General features: G+C 31.9%; 1 protein-coding gene and 1 long non-coding RNA gene across 2 annotated transcripts in view; one reads left to right on the plus strand and one right to left on the minus strand.

Annotated features, from left to right (window-relative positions):
• The window catches only part of LOC127738043 (adhesion G protein-coupled receptor E3-like), a 65,259-nt gene that overhangs the window by 38,226 nt on the left and 3,609 nt on the right, over positions 1 to 23,424 (plus strand). Inside the window, exons 17-26 of the mRNA XM_052249121.1 lie at positions 385 to 488; positions 7,783 to 7,885; positions 8,185 to 8,344; positions 9,678 to 9,747; positions 13,047 to 13,113; positions 13,929 to 14,014; positions 18,999 to 19,125; positions 20,085 to 20,126; positions 22,221 to 22,313; positions 22,855 to 22,922. Of these exons, the coding sequence (XP_052105081.1) occupies positions 385 to 488; positions 7,783 to 7,885; positions 8,185 to 8,344; positions 9,678 to 9,747; positions 13,047 to 13,113; positions 13,929 to 14,014; positions 18,999 to 19,125; positions 20,085 to 20,126; positions 22,221 to 22,313; positions 22,855 to 22,878 (876 nt within the window). The 3' untranslated portion in view covers positions 22,879 to 22,922. The remainder of the gene's footprint in view (positions 1 to 384; positions 489 to 7,782; positions 7,886 to 8,184; positions 8,345 to 9,677; positions 9,748 to 13,046; positions 13,114 to 13,928; positions 14,015 to 18,998; positions 19,126 to 20,084; positions 20,127 to 22,220; positions 22,314 to 22,854; positions 22,923 to 23,424) is intronic.
• Positions 1,681 to 3,601, minus strand: LOC127708905 (uncharacterized). The gene is made up of 2 exons (XR_007985431.1): positions 3,114 to 3,601; positions 1,681 to 1,974 (listed from the first exon to the last, which is right to left on the minus strand). It is a non-coding gene; the product is annotated as an uncharacterized LOC127708905 (long non-coding RNA).

Raw genomic sequence — 23,424 nt, forward strand, 5'->3', positions numbered from 1 at the left:
ATGGTAAACCTGACGGTTAAAAAAGCGAAACATCAGAACAAACGACAGAGCCGGTTAAGACGATTGAGAACTGTTTCGATATAAGTATCGATTCTGACGACGTTGTTTAATCACACAAATATTGGACAATCTCGTAAAGGCTCGAACCATATGTATAATTTGGTACACAAGACACGCGTTTTGTATACACAAGAAGCGTCAGTAGTGCTCAGATTGAAACAGGTAGAAGGCCAAATCAAATGCGAAGTTGAAGAACATTGAAAGCAAAATATATAGTGTGACAAGTACGACTATGGCTTTCTATAAAATATATAATTTAAACAATCTAAACAAAGCACTTAAGAAGTTTTTTAAGGATTAATTATGGCATATATTTTGTTGCAGCCAGAAAATCACGATGAGGTTCTTGCAGTTATTTCTAAAGTTGGTTGTTCGGTATCCATTACTGCTCTTGTCCTATTGTTAATAATTTACTATATTGAATGGAGGTAAGGTTTATATAATACAATGTATCAATTAATTTAGTGTTGTCAGAAACACTTTTTGTTTGAACGGAAAATCGGTATCAAACGTTTATATTGTAAATCTACAGATTCTGAAGCAATTGTGGTATACATGGAAATAAAAACAGGACATTTTAGGAAATATTTAGGAATTTGTGTTAAATTAAACAATCTGTAACTTATCCATACAGGCGAACTGATTTAAAACATATCAAATACATTTTATTAACCGTTTAGGTCATAATATGGATTTGAAATATTTATTTATTGAGTGACGAAAATGTGTCACACACTTGTACTCATGGGACTAATCATTTATTATTAACTAGATTAATAATGTAATTAATAATGTAATTACATTGATTTGATTAAATGAGATTCCAATGATCATTTTACTGAGTAAAATTTTATTTTCATGATTAGTGATAAGATACCCATTCAGAGTTTGTAATGAGACATTTGTTAGATTTTTAGAAAGCAATAAACTTTTTAAACCTTTCACTACTGGAACAATGCCCCGTAGATTGGCCGTGAAAATGTCCGTAAAAATGCTGGTGATTTTTACAGTGTTTGTCACGGTTTATTTACGGTGGGCCGTGAAACTTATCCGTGACAATGCTGTGGAATGACTGTCATGAAAAGGCTGTGAAAAGTTTGTGAAAAGGCCGTGAAGAGGTGCCACCTGAAAACTTGGGTGAAAAGACCGTAGAAACCCCGTGAAAAAGTCGTGATAATGCATTATGTGCCCATTGTGAAAAGACCGTGAAATGTAGATATAGTACAGTATATGCCTTCATTTGTCGTGAAATGGCCGTGAAAAGGTGCCAACTGAAAACTTGGGTAAAGAGACCGTAGAAACCCTGTGAAAAACAAAAATGTACACCGTGAAAAAGTCGTGATAAATTATGTGCCCATTGTGAAAAGACCGTGAAATGTACATTTACTACTGTGATAAACAGCCATTCACTAATTGTGAAAACTCCTGTAAAATGTTAAATGTATTTTTCAGGCCATAATTTAACAAAAAATTTAAATGCTATTTCAATCAAGTGAAGTGAAATGCCTGAAAACCTAGTGTAAACATCTACAGACAACTTATTTAAGTACAGTGCAAGTGAGACTATGAAAAACCATATTAAAATGCTGTATTTTTTTTAGTAATAATTGTGACAAAGAATAAAAATATTAATTTTAATAGAACTGTAGTAATTATGTAAAGAAAACATAAAAGCACACAAATGTCAGCTGTAACATGTATTGTAGAAATTTTGGGTCTGATTTTACCACTTCAGCAATATTTGTCTAATGTAATCCTTCACTTCACTGCCCTTTTGAATAACTATTCCAGAAAAACATTTATAGAAGTTCCTGTTAATTCCCAGGCAATACTTTTAACTGAAAAGCTCTTCTTTCCAACTGGATTCCTGAACTATTTTATATAAAGACTGCTATATCCTTTTGCTCTTCATTCCTAGAATAAATAAAGAAACATTACATATATTATACATGTATATAAAAATCTATTTATATATTCAAATTAATTTTTGGCATTTATGTACATACATGTACTTAAAACAGCTACAATATTATTCCATGCAATACAGGACTTCACGGTTAATGATCCCATAGTGAATAGGGGGCAGATTTTCATACTGGAGGTGAAAATGGTATGAAAAATACTAAAAAACATCATTGAAACAGAACAGCCACTTGGAAACATGCATTGGTTTTCCCATATTTTCATAGCATTTTCCAGAAAATCTGCCCCTATCCAATATGGCATCATTAGTTAACGAAGTTCTGTATTGTCAACTTATATTATTTTTTTTAGATTTTTTTAAAGACTAAAGACACTTTTAAGACAGACTATTAAATTTAAATGTTTCTTTGAAGTAATAATATGTATGGCTAAAGCCAAACTTGTCTAGACTAAGTGGCCGTAATGAGTCACAGCTATTTATTTTACAGGGGGCCAGGGGCGTAGCTACTTTTACTGCAGGCACATTCGCCATACCAATTATTTTTAAACACCTCATTGCCATACCAATTATTCTTATGTTATGGCACAAACCCTTCTAGAAAGGACATTTTGCCGTACAAATATTAAATACTTTCCTTGCTACGCCTCTGATTAATCCCTTTTGAACTCTGTGTCCCGACGGCCAAGTCAGAAAATACTTAAATAGCTCCCGACACATTCAAAGGGGGTTACGCCTCTGATTATCAGAGTGAACTCCATTTCAGAGATACTTATTGCTATTATAATCATTTCCAATTATCTATGTCTATGTCTACGTAGTGTACTGTACATAAATGTCATTTTTTTATGTGGCCAGTGTGGGGAAAAAGGACCCCCCTTTTCCCCCCAAATACATAAACAAAACAAAACCGTAATCGTATTTAAAGGATCCGGTAAGTCTTAGCAAACATTCCGAAATGATTAAAGGAATCAAGTGCAACAGACTCAAATATAAGTGAATATATCACATGCATGTTTGCGCGGTTTCTGCAAATTCAGTGAAAATCAGTTCAATGGAAATGCTCACAAACGTCATCAACATTTTGGTGATATGATGCATAAAAGAATAAAATATTAATAACTTAACTTACCTCAAACTTGCTGTCACTCGTCTTGCATCTATAAAGTAAATATTAATCGACCTTCGGCGTCTTTCAAATTTCCAATTCAACCTTGCGGAAATGATACAATTACTCTAAAAGAAACACGAATCCGGATACGGTCTGATATTCCGGGAAGTTCTCGTTTTTACATGTTTCGGTTCCAATTAAAATTAATGTTTTACATTGTTTATAATAATGTACAGACGAGAAGCAAAATACTTTTCTTTAAATACAAAATATTTATTGGCACAAAGTCATTAATTAATTATAACAATGAATGGTTCCATTTAAAAGTCAGTCCTGTACAATAGTATTGCATTTATAATATTTAAACAGACATATATTTATAATGAAAAGTTTATAGGATATTTAGAAAAATGTGAGTGGAAATAATTAGACCATATTACAATAATCACATGGGATGTTTTAAATCTGAATTAGGATAAGAAAAAATTGACATGAAAAAATATCACGGCCTTTTCACTGGTTTCAACAACCAGTGAAAAGGCCTTGATATTTTTTATTAAGCATGAAAGGACAAATTATCACGGCCTTTTCACGGGATATTGAAATTTCACGGTCTTTTTTAACATCAAATATTTTTCACGGCCTTTAGAAATATTTTTTTTACATAAGTCAAGGGGTATTTTCACGGGGTTTTCACGGCCCTGTGATATTTCACAGACATTTCACGGCCTTTTCATGGGCTGTTGTTACAGTAGTGTTTCTCCCGTAACGTCCATCAATCACAACTCAGTTAAATGAATGCCTCATTAGGTTATAAAAAATGTTTCAGTCAGATGAAATGAGTTTTTGGTGATTAACATGTCAAGGAAATAATTGAAGCTATACATGAGTATCTGTTTTATATCGTTTTATCATTACAATTATTACGAATTCATATAGTAATATCGACTAAAAATATTTCATTTGGTGATTGTTAATCGAAAACATTTGCTGCTAACTACATTTTGGGTGTTGATGTCGAAATGTACCGGTCGTGAATTTGATAAACAATCATCACAGAATCATGGTGTACGTGACCAGGTGAGATGGTACAGAATTGTTTATTTGTTTTTTTTACTAACAATGCGTTTCTATTTGTTAATCAAACTTTTTAACTTTGTCATTACAGTTGTTAAATGATTTGGTGTATTAAAATGTTTCTTTCATAATCGATTTAAATTATCTTCCTTGTACGTTTGTTATTACAAAGAGGTGTTCATGGATGAGGTCACTGCATGCGAAAGGTGTCACGAATTATAGTACGGGAAAACAATAGTTCAATAGCAATACATTTCTGAGGAACTGGATAAACTTCTAGTTTTAAAAGAAAATCTATGTACATTCAGGTATAAAAAACGTAATCAGCTTTTTGGTTATATTCGAAATATCATATGACTTTAACTAATTATACCAATGTAAGTTTAAATGATCTTCCTTCTGCCTGTTTCAGACTACTCTGCTCTTGGCTCATTACGGCTTTGTGACGTCAAATATAAAGTACCCGGCGTTAATAATTTTAACCCGGACTTATTACCCACATCGAAAAGTTAGACAATAAATTATCAAGTCCTCTTCTGATTTGCTGGTACACGATTCTAACTAATGTTTCGATGACGAAAATGCACACAGATGCACAATCTGATTAATCGATTGATATTCTATAACATATTAAGCCTATTCGCTCACTCAACGAATAGGTTAATGGTATGACTCTCAACTGATTTAATACTGTTTTAATATACAAAAAAAAAACATGTACATACCATGTCCCTAAGGAATACAAACAGACATTTTTTTTATAATAACAATTGGAACCGCATGCACCCCAAATGATGTAAGGCCTAGTGTTTAGAAAGTAAAAAAGTCTTCTGGTGCGCATGCATTACCAAATTTATTTTCAGTCGTACGTGTATTTAGTACAAGACTAATATTGTATATTAGAAGGAGAGAGTACACTCTGCTTGATATAAAACAAGCATCCACAGGATATCAATACGATTTGAAGAAAACGTTAAAAAAATAAAGGAATCAATATGTTTATCCCCCACTTGATATGGTCCTCGATGTACCAGGCTCTTACCGCGATATGTTCGGATAATTAGGAGAATCGTTAATGTCATGTCATTGTAACCGATAACTGGGTCATTAACATACGGGTGTTGTTATGGAAAAGAATCAGTTAACGTGTGTTTATATCATGTAATAACATTTGACGCGGAATTCTAAAGTATATCGTCCAACTACGGTGGAAAACGCTCAAGAAATGGTTTTGAAGGTTTAATAAAATTTAAGAATATAATTTCTATACAACCACACCTTGCTTTAAAAATAAATTTGGCTTCTCATGTATGGCCCTGCCATTGTTACCTGCATTTCGGTAACCGGTTTAGATAGGAGCGAACATTTGTAATCGAAACAGTGAGAAATTTATCGAGAACCACTGAAAAATATGTTTCTTATTGCGTAAGTCTGTAGATATGAACATAGTTGCTTAGACTTTTTCTTCGTATTTTTGGCTCATGGAAATAAGAAATTGCACATTATATCCTCGAAAGTAGAGAAATATGTGAGACGCCTTTCGTTACGTAGACCAGTTGCGACCGGAGCGTGTTGTTGTATTATTGAAACGGAGAGGAATTTATTCGATAACATTAAAGTGTTTCAGTCTTTCTCAGTGTGTAATGATGGAGACATTAGGACATATGCGCTTTTTAACTTATCGCTTCTTAGGCAAAAAATAAAATATTTCTTTATTATTTCATTTTATTCTTAAATGGTTAAAATTGTCGTTCCCTTTACATTGACCTATTCTCAATGTATGCAAAGGAAAAAGAATTTAAAAAATAAAGAATTTTTTTTAGTCCTCACTGTGGCCACGCAAAATCAATTCCTCGTTATGATTAAAGTATGATTACTAAGATTATGTTAAAAGACAGACTGAGTACTTCATTGGCTTAATAATACGGTCATTTTCGAAAAATTACACGAAAATTCGTACAGGTACATTAATATTAGGACAACCAGACATGTACAACGAAGAATGGTATCTCAGTAATGTGATTTTGTTTTATAACACACATGATATGTGTAGATTATTTTTTTAAATAACCAGACGTCTTTTTAATAAATACTATATCAGGTTGAGCCCACGGTTGAAATATTCATTAAAAAATGGACAAGACGTCAATTTGTTAATAAAGAAAGCATTACTGGAAAAAGCATGTCCATTCATTATTTACGTGCATTTATCCTGCAAATATTTTATAAATGTTTATGTGTCAAATTTTAAATTCCACAATCATAAGCTACACAGCAAATCAGGTTGGCTTAGTGGAGTCGTTTGTCTTAGACGTTTCAAACTCCAATGCTGTGGCCTTGCTTATAAATAGATCGTCACACATGATCAGATGATGACTGAAATACGTCAACCATCAGAAAACCTCAAGTGTGTTTTTTAAAAGCCTGGATTATGGCCAAACCTTCACTGCGCGTCAGATCCTGGGTTTATTATGTAATATCTCGGTCGGTTTATAATACTTAGGGTGTTTCCATTATAACTCGGATATGTAATTTAGAGCATGCGAGTCTGTTTTAGATTTAAATTTAGAATATGTCATACCATAATATTCATGACTAACGAGTGATTTCTCGTCGTAAGATTATTTATGAAAAGACTTACAATCTACCCATGGGAGTCTCTCCTCTCGACTTGCACATGTAACACCCACTTATCGAAAAGGCGGTTACATTTTAGGTGTTATTAACTTCTTTCGTGAACTCTTCTTCTAATATAACCTAATTTGTTTAAAGTGACGACCGTAACGAAACTGATTACACTTAGTAAGATTAGAAACTTGAGACACTGTTACGATATGTAGTAAAACATTATGATGAAACTTTCATAGCTATTGAAAACTATACATATGAAAATTTGTTAACCTTGAAAACACTTTCTCTTTTTCCTCAAAATGGTAATTTGAAATGTTGTCCTATTTTTGCCCATTTGTTCGTCATAATTTTTTGGAATGTTTATCTTTTCTGTAATTAGTTCTGTGTTTTCCATAGAGAAAACAACAATTTAAAAGTAGGTACGGTGATTCCTCAGTTCGGACCAATTATATCATTGCTTACCAGAATCGTACATAGCAAGACTAATTTTATTTAATGTTCTTTTTAAGAATTTCTAGTTTCCATTAAATAAAAACAACAAGCTTTATAGGAATGGTTATTTGTAATCTTCTACAAAGATTTAGTATTGTGTGGTGTTGATAATGTGGCATTCATAACGGAAATGTAATAGATAGTTCTACACTGAACCATAAGGAAGATCTAGTTTTCATATTTTTTTATCAAACCTGGGCAGCGTGAAATAAACTTGTCAATGATAATGCCTGTATGATCCTTCTTTGAAATTCCTTATTTATTTCTGGTCAAGGTACCAGCATGTATTCCTGTCGCAGCTAGAAACAATTCTTAATTCAGACTGGACAATTTCATGAAAAATACTTGGGGGATAAATTGTTGCAGCATTCAAAAGACAGAATAGGTTTAATCATACCACTAAGTATAGATTTAGGAGAGCGATATAGTCACTTTAGATCCTATATCTTCAAGAATTACCGCGTTATTTAAGACTGTTGTTATTTTCCAGATTTCTTCCATCTGACAAGTCGAAAATACTCGTCACCATGGCTGTAGTTTTTCTCCTAGCGTATGTGGTATTTCTAGCTGGAATAGAGGGCACAGAGAATAAGGTGATATATTTCATTTAGTGATATATGTTTTTTCGCTAACGTTCTTTTAACTGGCATAAAAAGGAATGAAATTAGCAATTTACATATATTTACTTCATCTTTGTGTTGATTATAATATGATAGCTATTTCAGATAGAGATAAACATCTTATATATTGTATGTTCTTTGAAGAAACGTCTGATAAAAAACGAAAGGAAAAAAGAAAACAAAATGTTTTTTTTTCGAAAGATAATGTTTACTTTGTATTTCGTTGAAGATTTTATAATAACAATATATTTCATTCTGTATAATGCTGACAGATCACCTGCAAGGTAGTGGCTGTTGTCCTGCATTTCCTATTCCTAGTGGGTATACATATGATGGTTGCAGAAGGCATTGTGCACGGGAAAATGCTGGCCACCGTACTCGCATCAACGCAACAACGTTCAATATCACCGATTCTTCTTCCTATAGGATTTGGTGAGTAATAGTGCTTTTTTTCAACTCGGAATGTATGCCCAGACACTCGAAAGTATTATTGCACTCGGTTTTTTTTTAAGTTAATTTATTTTTGTAATATTGTATGACCTATATAATTGAGAATAAAAACGAGGAATGTGTCAAAGAGACAACAACCCGACCAAAGAGCAGAAAACAGTCCAAGGCCACCAATGGGTCTTCAACACAACGAGTAAATCCCGCACTCGGAGGCGGGCTTCAGCTGGCCCCTAAACAATAATGTATACTAGTTCAGCGAATATGGACGTCACACTAAATTCCGAAACATATAAATGAACCAAAATTTAAAAAAAACAAAGGCCAAATGTTCTTGACTTGGGACAGGCGCAAAAATGCGACTGTGTTAAACATGTGAGATCTCAACCCTCCCCCTATATCTCTAGCCAATGTGGATTAAACAAACACACATCAATACGCACAGTAAAATTCAGTTTAAAATTAGTCCGAATCCGAATATGACCTGCTTTCATATTGATATATTTAATATGATCTCAATATGATTAAAGCAGAGGTTATAGGTTAAAACTTCACTTTTTTAAGTTCGAATATGGGAACAAAAACAATGACAATTGGTAGAATATTAACAAGTTGCAAAATGAGGCTTTTTGTGCGAATAATTCTTTTTTATGTTAATGAAAATGGTTAGCCCCCTATAAATGATAAACAAAACCTTAATCCTCCTCCCTCGCCTAAAAAAATCCAAACAAACAAATCTAGAAAGAAATAAAACAAAAACAAAAAAAGAACACACGTTCTAAAGAGATAAAATCTAAAAAAAAACACTAATATTTGTTTGGGGTATAAAAATGTGATACCGATTTCTTTGATGACAAAAGGTTAGCCTACTATTTATGACAAGAACTGCCTCAAACCCTCCCACATCAAAGACACCGAATGCAACTTATCATCGAATATTTACTTACTATGATTAACACAACATGTGCCACTAGTAGACCAGGATCTGCATACCGTTCCAGGGCGGTGTTCGTTTTCCTTAGTTTTTACATATCTATGTAGCGTTTTGTGGGCTATTGTTTGTCTTTCCGTCGTTTTGTCTTTAGAACATGATATTCACGGTCAATTTCTTCGACTTATTGGTTTTTTTCCAAATTAAATCCTAATTATTGGACAGTATCTTCAGATTATTAACTAATGTTTATTTTATTTTTAAACTTATCATGGGGAAGGAGGGCAAACATAGTCTTGACTCATTTTCTGCCTTTGCATTGCAAGCTGTAAGTCTATGTACTTTTATACAATTGTAAGAAAGTTTGTGTTGTGTATTTTCCTGTAGGAATACCTGTGCTTATTGTCGCGATATCCACGGCAGTTACAAAACTAGATGGATATGGCGATGGAAAGTAGTAAGTAGCTATAAAATATATGTCATGAAATTTATATTTATGAAAACTGTAAGCAAAAATACCATTTTCTGTGGTATCCATTCCTCCATAGAAACTAAGACAAGGTTTTATTGGACATATTGATGAAATGAATTATTAGAAAACTTACCCTAAACTAATTGGAAGCCAGTCATTTCGTACTGTGAACAAATATCCTTCCGTACCACGAACAACAACCCTTTCGTACCATGAACAAATACAATTTAGTACAATGAACAAATACTCTTTCGTACCGTGAACAAAGACCATTTCGTACCATGAACAAAGACCCTTTTGAACCATGAACAGAGACCCTTTCGTACCGTGAACAAAGACCCCATCGAACCATGAACAAAGACCCTTTCGTACCGCGAGCAAAGACCTTTTCGTACCATACATAGCCATTTCATTTTATTAAAAAAATACTTCGGTCTATTATGTAGCCTATCTTATCTTATTTGGTTTTTGATGTTTTTTTTTATCTCGATCTTGAAGATGCACATTCAAATTCATTCATTTTTTATAAGTTGTGTTTTATGTTTTGCTTGCTATTAAAATACGTAAGATATTGAAGCCAATATATCTATCATTAACATTTAACAGCAACAGAATTAGAGTTCTGCAATTAAAGATAATCAACCGCTTAATTTGGTCTACATGATGATTATCATATTCATCACTGGACCAACTATACCAACATAGTGAATTAGAATTGGCAACTTTGTAGATAAACATTTTGGTACTAAATGGCATGCATATAAGTATTCCATAGGGGACGAAATTGCATACATAAACGTTTTTCATATGGTCCGAAAGGTTCAAAGTACAAGGTTCAATAGTTTTGATACGAAAAAGGAATATAATTCAACTAGATTTTGTATTTTGTATACCAGTTTCGGTTCAACCCGCGTTATTTGCATTGGAACCAGTTTGATTCAGAAAGAGATGAGGTTATGTAGTAAAGTTACAACAACGCAACATGGCTGGATACAAATGAGTACTAATGTTCAGTTTTAAAAAGCGACAACCTTAATGGGAAATATACCAAGAGCATTATAATACTTCCTACAGTTCATATAAACAATGAACAAAATGAGATCAATATCATCGACTACACAGTTTCCTAAATTAGGGTTGTAGATTTGGAAATATTTTAATGAAGTTGTACCTTTTTAAAATATCAATAACCTCCTAACAGTTTGGTTTGTACTTGGTTTAATACGAATATTTTGAACCAATTTGTCATATTTAAGTTGATTGAATTTTATAAATAAAACTAGATGTTCATGTGTAGTTGTATTGTGTTATTGGGTTTTATGTTTGAATGACATAATCTGATTTATATTTTTTAAGTATACATTTCCGATAAAAATATTAAAAAAACAGCAATTAAAGCGTTGTTTATTTGCTCTTGTTTTACATGAGCGTTAAGTAATTGTGTGTCGATCATGAATTTATACATCATATCCTTTTTGATATAAGATAATAATATAATGATACAGAGGTCTATCATTTATTTTTCATGTCCTAGTATGCTCATCCTGATTTTATGTGGCTAATCTGGCAAAAGATTGACATGTCTTGTTACATTTGTATCTAGCTAGTGTACTCCTCTTTATTCACAGTTCATTATTCTATTGTGCTGTATTTGTGTTATTTCGTAAATTAATTTTAAGCGTTCGTTGTTAATCTGTGGTTTACATGTTGAAATGTAATTTTATATTATTTATTTATGTATTTCTCTGTCCTGAATGTTCTTGCATTTATTTATACTGTATTCCTGTCACGTAATGTTGTCATTTTAGCGGTATTTTCAAACATTGCCATATAAGCGGGAGGTTTGGCTAGCCATAAAACCAGGTTCAACCCACCATTTTTTTCTTAAAATGTCCTTTACCAAGTCAGGAATATGGCAGTTGTTATCACATAGTCCGTTTCTATGTATGTTGGAGTTTGTTTTTGTAGCAGTTCAGTGTTTCTGTTGTTCCGTTTTGTTTCCTCTTAAAGTTGATGTGTTTCCCTCAGTTTTGGTTTGTGACCCGGATTTGTTTCAGTTAAATCGATTTATGACTATTGAACAGCGGTATACTACTTTTGCCTTTATTTATATTGAGTTTCCATAAAATGTAGCAAGATAAAAACATTTTAATTACATTAAGGGATCTAAATATTCATAAAAAATAGCAGAAAAAACAAGCAAACAAAAACAAAAACAAAAAAATAGGCATTAAAAATACTAGTAAACACTTGTTGTCTTCATGAATATTATTATTCCGCACCATGCGTATGAGAAGGATAATTAAGCACAAAAATCGAACCAATGATTTTTCAAAAAGTATTGTACATATATCCATAAGATTTCGACAAATTCAGCAAGTCTAAAAGCTGGTATTCCTGTATAATGTTCGGATTTGATACTATATTTTCTCGCTGCGTTGAAGACCCATTGGTGGCCTTGTGCTATTTTCTGTACTTTGACACATTTCTCGTTTCCAATTTCAATTCTATCTCTAACCTAAAAAATTCGGAAATCAAAGGAAAATGTAAAATTTTGCAATTTCACCAGCGAAAGTGAAGTGATCTATAAAATATATAGACACTTCTATATATATCAACGGAAGGTGCTTTTTGGTAGAAACTAAACTGTTAAGAAATATTTTGTCTCTTAGAGTTTGTGTCGTTTAATGTATTTTTAGAGTTAATGCAACTCACTCAGTATTTGTTTCTTCCGTTGATTTGTGCCTTCCCAATCGAACAACGGGATTTGAGCATCGTTAAACGACTGTCGCCTTACTTCAAAAGCATTTTATTTGTATCCCAATTTGTCCATTTTTGCGGGACCTTTAACACAAGAAAGAAGCACTAATTTTAACTGTTTGCAAATCCCTAGTCACAATCTTTATCATAAAGCAAATAGACCTTTGTTCATTATCATCAATTTGAGGGGTAAAATTAGGCCCTTTATGACTCTCATAATTTATTTTGATAATATACTGAAACGTCAAAATGAATCAATGTGTTACTCTTTCTAATTACAGTATATATGGTACACAAAGCACAGAAGAAGGGCAAACCATTCATTACATTTCACCTAATAAAAACATTCTATAGGAAAGAAAACTAAGTTAGCTCATCAACATACATACATCCAATTTTGATATATTCTGTCATAACATTAATTTACACTTACTTCCGTATGCTTATTCTTAGATTTTATTTTACTGTTACTAACAAATGATTAAATTGAAAACAGCAATTTTGAGATATTAGCATTATTCTAGTTGTTGGTTATCAACAAGTAATGGACTAATCTGTACGTTCACTGTTCCATGTGCTGTAGTTGTTCTTGTAAGTAGCCTTATTATCACATTTTGCAATTTTCAGAAAAAATACCACAAAATGCCATTATGCATCAAAGATCAAATAATATATACTTTTTGCATATTATTTTCCATTATATAAAATATAGCATTGTCTCGATGGGATTGACATCAATTAAACTATTTCATAATTGAATCCAATATTTACCAAACATATGTACTACCATAACAAAAATTAAAAATAGAAGAAAAGGATAAGGCTACTTTTTTGGTTCCTTGAATTGAAACATCTATGAAATAAAAATCTTACAATGTTCATTAGACGTTAGTCTAATATGTGTATGGTTAGGCATTGGTGTATATATATAATATGGCGAAATATGGCAATTTATTGTCAAATATGTCAATTTCTACATTTTTGTGACATCACAAACGGCAGTTCTTACTTTCGCGATATTTGCTAGTGTTTTTTTTTATTACTTTGTTATTACAAATATCTGTTATTTGATGTATGATTTTGATTGTTCCCTTGGTTTCATCAAACTTTGATTTCTGACCCTTCCTTAATCTAAAATTACCAAAGATATTCAAAAGAAGATACAATAAAGCCAGTTTAAAAAAAAACACGTTACTTTAATATTGGTTTTATAAACCAAAAAAAAAAAAAAAACCCGTTTACCATTAAAACTATTCTAAGTTTAAAGAAATCCCAATAGAAACCAAAAGTAGACTAAACAAAACTTTTATCGACTGATTTGAAAAATCTACCGCCCTGTGATCTGTTTAGTAATTTTAAATTTCGGATAATCATGAATAATAGTCAAATTGTTTTCTTTGCTCTAGACTAACTTTGTGATCTTTGTATTTGTGGTGACGAAGTTGTTCTCTATAAAAGCTGTAAAGAAGAAAACAAAACTGCAGCAATTAATGTAAGTACTATCTAATAAGTTCCATAGGGTACAGTTGGGTTTTTGTTGGAAATCTTTATTGATCATTAAGTCCATTTCATTACCTATCCAACGTTATGAAATAGTGTTGACCATGTTTAAGAAGTTGTCAACGCAATTGCAAGTGCAGGAAAAATAACTATGCCATCGTTAGCGAATCGAACTCATCCAGTAACAAATGTGAAGGACAAACACGGACAACTGAATGAAAACTATATATATAAAGCATTTATAAAACTAACAAGCTCTTGGTGCTGCTTAACCAGTTTTTTCTAGATTTCTTCTGATTCTGAAGGATAACGTACCCGTTATGGGCAGTTCGGTTTATTACTGAGACTAAATGAATATATTTTCCGGTTTTGATTGGTAAATAACAGCACAAAATTAGCACATCAGGAAAAACGCTGTTTTAAAACATCGGTTAATTGTGTATTTGTTCGGTACTTTAGGGTTTTATTATCTCAAAAGTTTAATATTTGTTGCTTTCTAAATTTTCCCTCTCAATCCTACATGATGAACGTCAAACCAGAAAGAAGTATGTTTCGCCAGTAATCGGAATTGTCCTCGGCCAATGGGTTGATTCCATTGGTCGAAGACCACAAAAACGGATCGAATATAGATTTTTTAAACAAATAGAAGGCTGTGTTAAAGGAGATTTAAAATTCGAAATATTGAAGACAATACACGTACATATAGCGAGGTTCAAGTACTGATTCATGAAATAAACGAGACAACTCAATGTCTTTGCTAAGCATGAAAACTTAGAATAAAAGTTCTTTGAGACTCAGACTCCTATCAAAGCGGAAGTAATGTGAGATGCGTATAAACTGTTAGCATATTCTGCTGCAGAGATGATATAAAATTTTTGATAATTATATCTTTATCGAGCAATACATTTTTTGTCGAGCCTGCGACTTTTGTCGCAGAAAGCTCGACATAGGGATAGTGATCCGGCGGCGGCATCGGCGGCGGCGTTAACTAACTACTTAAAAGCTTAATATTTCAGAAGGTAGAAGACCTGGATGCTTCATACTTTGTATATAGATGCCTTATGTTATGAAGTTTCCGTCTATCATATGTCCTTTGTCCTTGGCCTCATTTTCATGGTTCAGTGACTACTTGAAAAAAAAGTTAAGATTTTTTTTAATGGTAATTCCTCTCGTATTATGAGGAATAGGATAACTATATTTGATATGTACATACCTTGCACGATCCTCCTGCCTGTCGGATAGTTTTCACTTAACCTCGACCTCATTTCATGCATCAGTGAACAAGTTTTCGTGGTCAAGTCCATATCTCAAATACTATAAGCATTAGGTCTACTATATTTGGTGTACGTAATGATTGTAAGGTGTACATGTCTAACTGGCAGGTGTCATCTGACCTTGACCTCATTTTCATGGTTCAGTGGTTAAAATTATGTTTTTGTGTTTTGAACTATTTTTCTAATATTGTATGCGATAGGTCAGCTATATTTGGTGTATGGAAATATTTTATGATGTACATGTCAGTCTGGCAGGTTTTATTTGACCTTGATCTCATTTTCACGGTTCATTGCTCAATGTTATTGTGTTTTGTTCTGCTTTTCTTAAACTATAAGCAATAGGTCAACTATGTTTGGTGTATGGAATGATTGTAATGTTTATATGTCTGTCTGGCCAGTATCATCTGACCTTGACCTCATTTTGATGGTTCTTGGTCAATGATAAGTTTTCGTGTTTAAGTTTGTTTCTTCGATACTATATTTAATACGTCAACTATATTTGATCCATGGAATGATTGTAAAGTGTACATTTCATTCTGGCAGGGTTCATCTGAACCTTGATCTCATATTCATGGTTCATTTGTCAATATAAATTTTGCATGGTTTGGTCTGTTTCTTGTATACTATAAGCAATAGGTCAACTATATTCAATGTATGGAATGATTGTAGGGTGTTCATGTATTTCTGGCTCGATTTATCTGACCTTCACCTCATTTTCTTGGATCATGATAAGTTAATGTGATACTTGTTGTAAAACTTTATGTTTAGGGCTCTCAACATAAAATCAATGATTGATTTTATGTTGATAGCCCTAAACATAAAGTTTTACAACAATGGTAGTAAAGCAGGCGAGACATTTCAGCGTGTGCACTCTTGTTTTAATTTGCCACTGCAAAGGAAGTCAAAGTTGAGAACGTAGGAAATAAAGAAGAAAACCAACAAGGATATCGCATACAACATACGCAGGTGATATGTAGAGACATATTGTTATTAAGATAAAGGAAAACGTAAATCTTCACGTTTGTCAAAGATAGTGTCCAAACACACCTGGTGTCTATGAATAGTTGTAAATTATAGGCAACAGTAGTTTAAGATGTTCAGTACTTGTTTATCTATTTCGAATACACAAAGCAAGAAAAAACCTGCATAAAACATTGTATTATGACATTATATCATGTGTATGAAGTTAGCAGCCGGTTCGTTATTCGTTATTCGATATTCAATATCCAACCAGCTGCTATGACCGTTTTATGACCCCTTCTAGCTGTCGTAAAATTATCTTTGTCCTCAAATATAAACCCTTATGTAAATCGCACATTTGTTTTTATGAAATATAGATTTTTATCAGTTAGATGCAATCAAAGATGTACTTGTATACATGATAAGAAAGAAAGAAAAAACGACCAATCTAGTAACATTTAATAATACAAATAGAAATAATTATGGAAAACCAAAAAAAAAAAAGATATTGTCACTTTTCAGCTAAAAATCGTCGAAAATTCAGGTAAAGGGCACAGGGCGATGGTTAGACCTTCCTGGTCTCTCAATCTTCATATTATTAAGTGAATAGTTAGTTAATATAAAGATACAAATGACACCAAAAGGAATTTGGGTAAACTTTTTGTATTTTTGTTTACGAAGGGCTCAAAGTGCCAGTTTGATATTCATAACATATAGTCAAAACCTACCGGGAGACCGCTTAAAATGACGATGAGACCTCCCTGGTCTTTCAATGTAGAAGTGTACCTGAATTCCTTTTGATGTCATTTTTATCTATATATTAACTATTTATATGCATAATAATATGAAGATTAAAAGATCAAGAAGGTCTAGCCAACGCCCCGTGCCCTGAATTTTCGATGATTTTTAATTGAAAAGTGACACTTCAAGCCCTAAGTACATATCGAAAACGACATCTTTGGGAGATATGGTTTTGATAGCATCTGAATATATACATAGTCTAAAAGATTATTAAATTTGATTGACTTTGAAAGACACGGAGTCTCACTGTCATTTCAGCGGTCTCCGGTAGGTTTTCAATATATATTTTGAATAGCAAACTGGCACTTTGAGCCCTCCGTAAACATACAAGTCAAGAAGAGTATCTGAATTCCTTTTGATGTCATTTAAATCTATATATTAACTACTTATATGCATAGTATTGTGAAGATTAAGAGATATAGAAGGTCTAGCCATCGCCCTGTGCCCTTTTACCTGAATTTTCGACGATTTTTAATTGAAAAGTGACACTTTAAGCCCTCCGTACATATCGAAAACGACATCTTTTGGGTAAAATCCTTTTGATAGCATCTGGAAATATACATAGTCTTAAAGATTATTGAATTTGATGGACTTTGAAAGACCACGGGGTCTCACTGTTATTTCAGCAGTCTTCGGTAGGTTTTCAATATATATTTTGAATATCAAACTGGTACTTTGAGCCCTCCGTAAACATAGAAGACAAAAAGTGTACCTGAATTCCTTTTGATGTCATCTGTATCTATATATTAACTACTTGTATGCATAATATTATGAAGATTAAACAGATGGGGAAGGTTTAGCCAACACCCTGTGCCTTTTACCTGAAAATATGTTGAATATTAATATTAAATATCTTTTTTTCGGCGTCCCATAGTTGTTTCTATTTATATTTTCAGATGTAACTAGATTGTCCGTTTGTTTTTGTTTCTTGAATAATCATGTTTTAAAAGTAAATCTTTGATGCATTTTATTGATAAAAATCTATATTTCATAAAGAGAAATATGCGATTTCCATAAGGGTTTCATATTTGAGGGTTTATATTTGAGGACAACGAGAATTTACGATAACTTAAAGGGTCACAAAAACATTTCCTAAATCTCATTTTACTCAATCATGCTTTTAATGTCATCGAATACTGAAATTTTTATTACTTTCAACTAAGAAAATTTGAATATCGAATAACGAATAACGAACCGGCCGCCAACTTCACATACACCATTATAATGTATATTGAATGATAAAAAACCAACGAAATTGATTGCGTTTAGGATACGGAAATAATATGTACTGACAATCGGTTGAAAGTAAGTTAAACAATTTGACTTATTTCTTTAACATAATCATTTAGGATGAACTATGAGTGCCTGTTTATGGTGCGGAATGCACGCTTTAACAAATTCAGTTCTAGTAAGAGATTAAAAGGGATTCATTGAAAAACAAATGCCTAAACGAGTAAAGGGAATTTTCAAAAAGTAAAATGTGCAGTATTTCTTTCTGCAAATCAGTGTGTTTATTTGGCGGCCACTCAAAGCATTTAAGAAATTTACTGTTATCAGTTTCTTATAACGGATAACGTTGGTGCATCTAGCTTTGGTGTATAAGAATATAAAATACGTGTGTCTGTTTGTATATTATCATGCGTAAGAAAACTGTCAATCTGATTGAAATAGATATCATGTGTCTAAGTTTTGCTTACAAGTATCTGACAACACTCCGTTTTACTTTCTGTTCTGGTAATTATTACATCAGCCAATGAAATGTCAGCCTTTAAATTCTTGAAAAGGTGTATGAATCCGATAAAACCAGAGGATCCCGAAAGGTCTTTAAAACAGAAAGTAAAACGGAGCATTTTCATATCCTTATAAGCAAAGCTTGGACACACAGGATCTGTACTTTTAATAGATTGGAAACCTGAACATATAACTACAATTGTTTTGTAGCTCTGGATTGAGATGTTTTTCAGTATTGGCACCCATTTTTGGATTGTCGTGGAGTTTTGGATTCTTCTCTTTAAATGAAGACACTATTGTTATGAGTTATTTATTTGTGATCATCAATTCATTTCAGGTACGTCTGTCTTAATAAATACATGTGCAGATAACTACTGTGGTACCTTGAATTTAAAATTAATGACATGTGTAAAACGAAAAATACCATCAATTAGAAAATATGCATTCAAACACTAGACAAAATCACAATACCGCAAGGTACACTTTGATGAAGATGCAAAAAAAAGCCCAATAAAAAGAATAAGTCGAAAAAACACCGTGGCTGAAAGGAATCGACAAGAAGACCGCATTCTACCAGGGTTGAACTTATATAATCAGATATGGTCGACATTTCCTTTTTCACTGGTGATACGTACCGTCATACTCAAAATATAATATAGATAACGATACTCTGTAAAACCATTTTAAGTTACAAGTAAAAATATATTTCACTTTAAGCCTTTCTATTGTAACTGAATAGTGTACTTTTTATGAATCATGATACAAAGTTTTGTTTTTAATGGTACACTGTTATGATTCTCTTCCCTTCAAGGAAATTATGTAAACAATTGTATATATAAATGTCATCATATCTCAGCAAGCGTTTTGACAAAAAACAGACATGATTTAATGAAAGGATGATTCTTCCATACACGCGGTAATAAGATGTTTGGCAAATACAATTATTTTTGAAAATTTTTCTTATAGTAGACAATACGTACATTGAGAGAAAAAGTTGTTATATCTAGGAAATATTTACTTAAGACGTTATTTAACACATATCAAAAGGTAAAATAACAAAAATACCGAACTCCAAGGAAAATTCAAAATCGGAAAGTCCCTTATCAAATGGCAAATTCAAAAGCTCAAACACAAAAAAATTACATGTTTAATTCTGTTGTAAATTAGATATATTCATGTTGTCATTGATATTGGGTTACTGTTGTATTTCCGTATAGATACATGTATATGAAACCCATCTTTTCATACAATGTGTTATTTAAAAAAAAATATTGCAATATTATAATGCAATTTCAGGGACTGCTGATATTTATTTTACATGGATTATTAGACCCAAAAGTAAGTATGCATAGGATTTCATTATCTACAAACAGATGCATGCACTGCTATATCATATGTGGTTTCCTTTTTTAAATTTTTTTATTGATCTTTTATGGTGTTCAAACTACAGTGCATTCATACATTGTAACAAGACATAAGTGAATATGATAAAAAAATTATATGAAATTGTTATAATGCGATTAAGAAATATTAAGTATTTAAGTCTTCGAAGTGAATATACAGTATATGATACTATATTAAGATTACTTTTGAGTTCATTGAATATACAATCATATTCAAAATAAATTTAATAAATTCCATAATTTCCCCCAATCTGTCAACAAATGACTCGTGTTTGTCTTTAGATAGATATAATTTAATATTCTAAAACTTCCAGACGTCTTTTCAAAAATTCAAGGAAAGCTTGCACAGATATTAACAGTCTGTCTAATTGTGTGATCTTTACATAGTTAATGTAATACTTTCCCTGTAGAATACAATAATATAAAACTAAGTTATCAGAATTCAAAACACAAAAAAAAACCACTGTCTTTATTCAAAAATATTTTTACTCCAAAAACATAATTTCTGTGCACGCAAAAAAAATGTGCTCTATAGTGTCTATCTCTTTACATCCGACACATTCATTAGTATCTGAAAATCTATATTTTTCAAGAAGATGATTATGAGAGACTATTCTGTGTAGAATTTGTATTGGAAAGCTTGTAGTTTACTTTCTATAGTTCATTTGAAAGCCCGTGAATAAATATATTTCCATTTTTCATCACCAATTTCTATATTAAAGCTTTTAATTTCTTCCTACCTTTGTTGTGAAATAGGAATACAATTTACTGGTCGGCGTTTTTTTTATTCTCATGTCCAAAACAAATCCAAATGAGTTGATGTTAGGTAGCATGAGTTGCTGTATTAACAACTCTTTCCAATCACGTGGTTAAGCAAGTTTGATAGATAGAATATCTACAAAAGTGACATTTAAGTTATATTTTAGATTAATATCGTCATGAGACAAAAATTCACCATTGTCACTTACAATATCATTGATGAACCTTGTGCCTTTCATGTACCAAGATCTGTAAAACACACTCATGTTTTTAACTTTGATGAAAGGGTTGAACCAAATAAATTCTTTTCTCACATGAAATGCATCTAACGGGTTCAAAATCTCCTTGAAACGTTTCCAAGCAGATAACACTTCTTTATAAGAAAAAAGAGGTGTTTTAAAATTTAAAAACTTAAATTCACATCATCTCATATATAAGTCCTATAAATCAAATAGAGGGAAGAATGCTTTCGAAACATGTTTCCATTTGGAGTCACAATTATCCATAAAATGGTTCATTAGCTACATCTACAGTTACATTTGATATAATATATATTTATTACATGAACTATCAAATCTATATATGAATAATTGTACCAATAATATTTTTAGAACACATCAAAGAACAAGCGTAAAATAATTTAGCGACAGTATGTTTGGAAGCTTTTTTTCTTCAAAAAAGAACAAAGTTTCCGGCTAAAAAAAGGATTGTTAAATTGCAAATTTTTGAAGAAAAAAAATCACTTGTCGAATGAAAATAGAGTTAAATTTGATCAAAAAGAAATTTATTATGTTCAGTCCTTGTTATCTTGTTTATTCGATTAAAATGGTACACTACATTATTTTATCCTGGATGTTACGTGTCCGGTTGCTAGATCAAAATTTTCTTAACGTAAATGTCGCAATATCGCCCAAATAATCAGGGCTATTTGCTAACATATAACATTAGTCTAAACTAGATGAGAAAACGTGTAGTGCAACATTTAGAATAAATAATTCATACCATTTAGTGTACCATCCTACTTTCTCATGAAAAAATAGAAAGACATTTGGACTCCAGTTAACGTGCTAAAATTGCACTCAGTATACAATTAGTGGCGGTTCCAAAGGAGGTTTAAAAGTGCATAAATTTGAATTTTCAGTACAATAGCCTCCTTTTTTTTTGGCGGGCCCCCACGAGGGCCGCTTTTTAAAAAATACTGGGTTCGCTGCTGACTTTCTATTTTAAGAAATATCCTTATCCGTGTCTTTGACTTTAAATTATATTTCAGATTCAGAGATCATGGAAACGGAAATACTCGGAATTTCGAAAGAGGGAAAAGTTTTCTTCAACTACAACCAAGTCAACCGAAGAAATCAATTTTGTATGTACCAAAAAGTTAACATTTGTATTTATATTTTTTTTAACTTGTTATGAAAAAAAAAATGTTTTATTTGCATTATTAACAAACTTGGGGTCTCGTGGTAGCATGCTTCCCTAGAGTTCAAAAAGTCGTGTGTTTAATATCCGAGTGAGTCAAACCAAAAACTAAAAAAGTAGTATTGGCTCTAACTTTGCTAAACAACTGATATATAAGAAATATAGCTAATACTGGTCGACTCGTGGCCAGAAGGATGTGTCCCGGTAAGGTGGCATGTCTTCCAGGTGACTGTGCCATGTGAGCTAGCCAGATGAAAGATCCGGGTCAGCGTGTCGGTCAAGTTGATAGCAGGGATCATATTCATAATCATATCACAACAACAGATATGCAGGTTATATTTGCTTCTTCTTAATATTATTTGTAGGATTTCGATAAGACCTTAATACATTTACTTATTTTTATCTTTTATATATATTGATCAGACGTTAAACATATTCTTTCGAAAGAAAGTTTTGGAATATAGACTTTTTACCTCATTTTTCAGGATAGCATTACAGCTGCCTCATGAAAAACAACCAGTTCCAACAAATATAGAAGGTAGACTGTATACATATATGTATATTCCAGTATAAAAAATACCCCAAAAAGTCATGAGTTAAGTTCACATAAAATAACTTCATCACCTTTTCTCTTTTTCCTAATACAGTTGTTTGTCCCACTACATTATGAAATAAGATCTATTTTCATTTCTTTTAATCTGAAAAATCATCGTTTAGTTTTTTTTTAAAACCTTAGTTTAAGAAGATAAATTTTTTTTTTCTGCAACTAAATTTTGGAAGTTATCACATTTGCTATCTTTATTTATCAATATTTTGTAATGTTGAAGAAATTTGTTTTTAAAAATTTCAAACACTTTAACTTGTTTTGTTTTTTGCTCGGATATATAATATGCTTTGTATACAGTGAAAAGTATAATTGTTAGAAAATCCTTAATACTGTAATAATTTGTATTGTTTATCTTGTATCCATACAAAAGTGATGCAAATGATATTATATGATGTCCAATTTTAAGTTTATCGAGTATAAGTTTTGTTTGATCCAAAATAATTTCAGA

Source organism: Mytilus californianus, unplaced genomic scaffold, assembly GCF_021869535.1.
Source record: "Mytilus californianus isolate M0D057914Y unplaced genomic scaffold, xbMytCali1.0.p SCAF_1, whole genome shotgun sequence".
Lineage (NCBI taxonomy): Eukaryota > Metazoa > Mollusca > Bivalvia > Mytilida > Mytilidae > Mytilus > Mytilus californianus.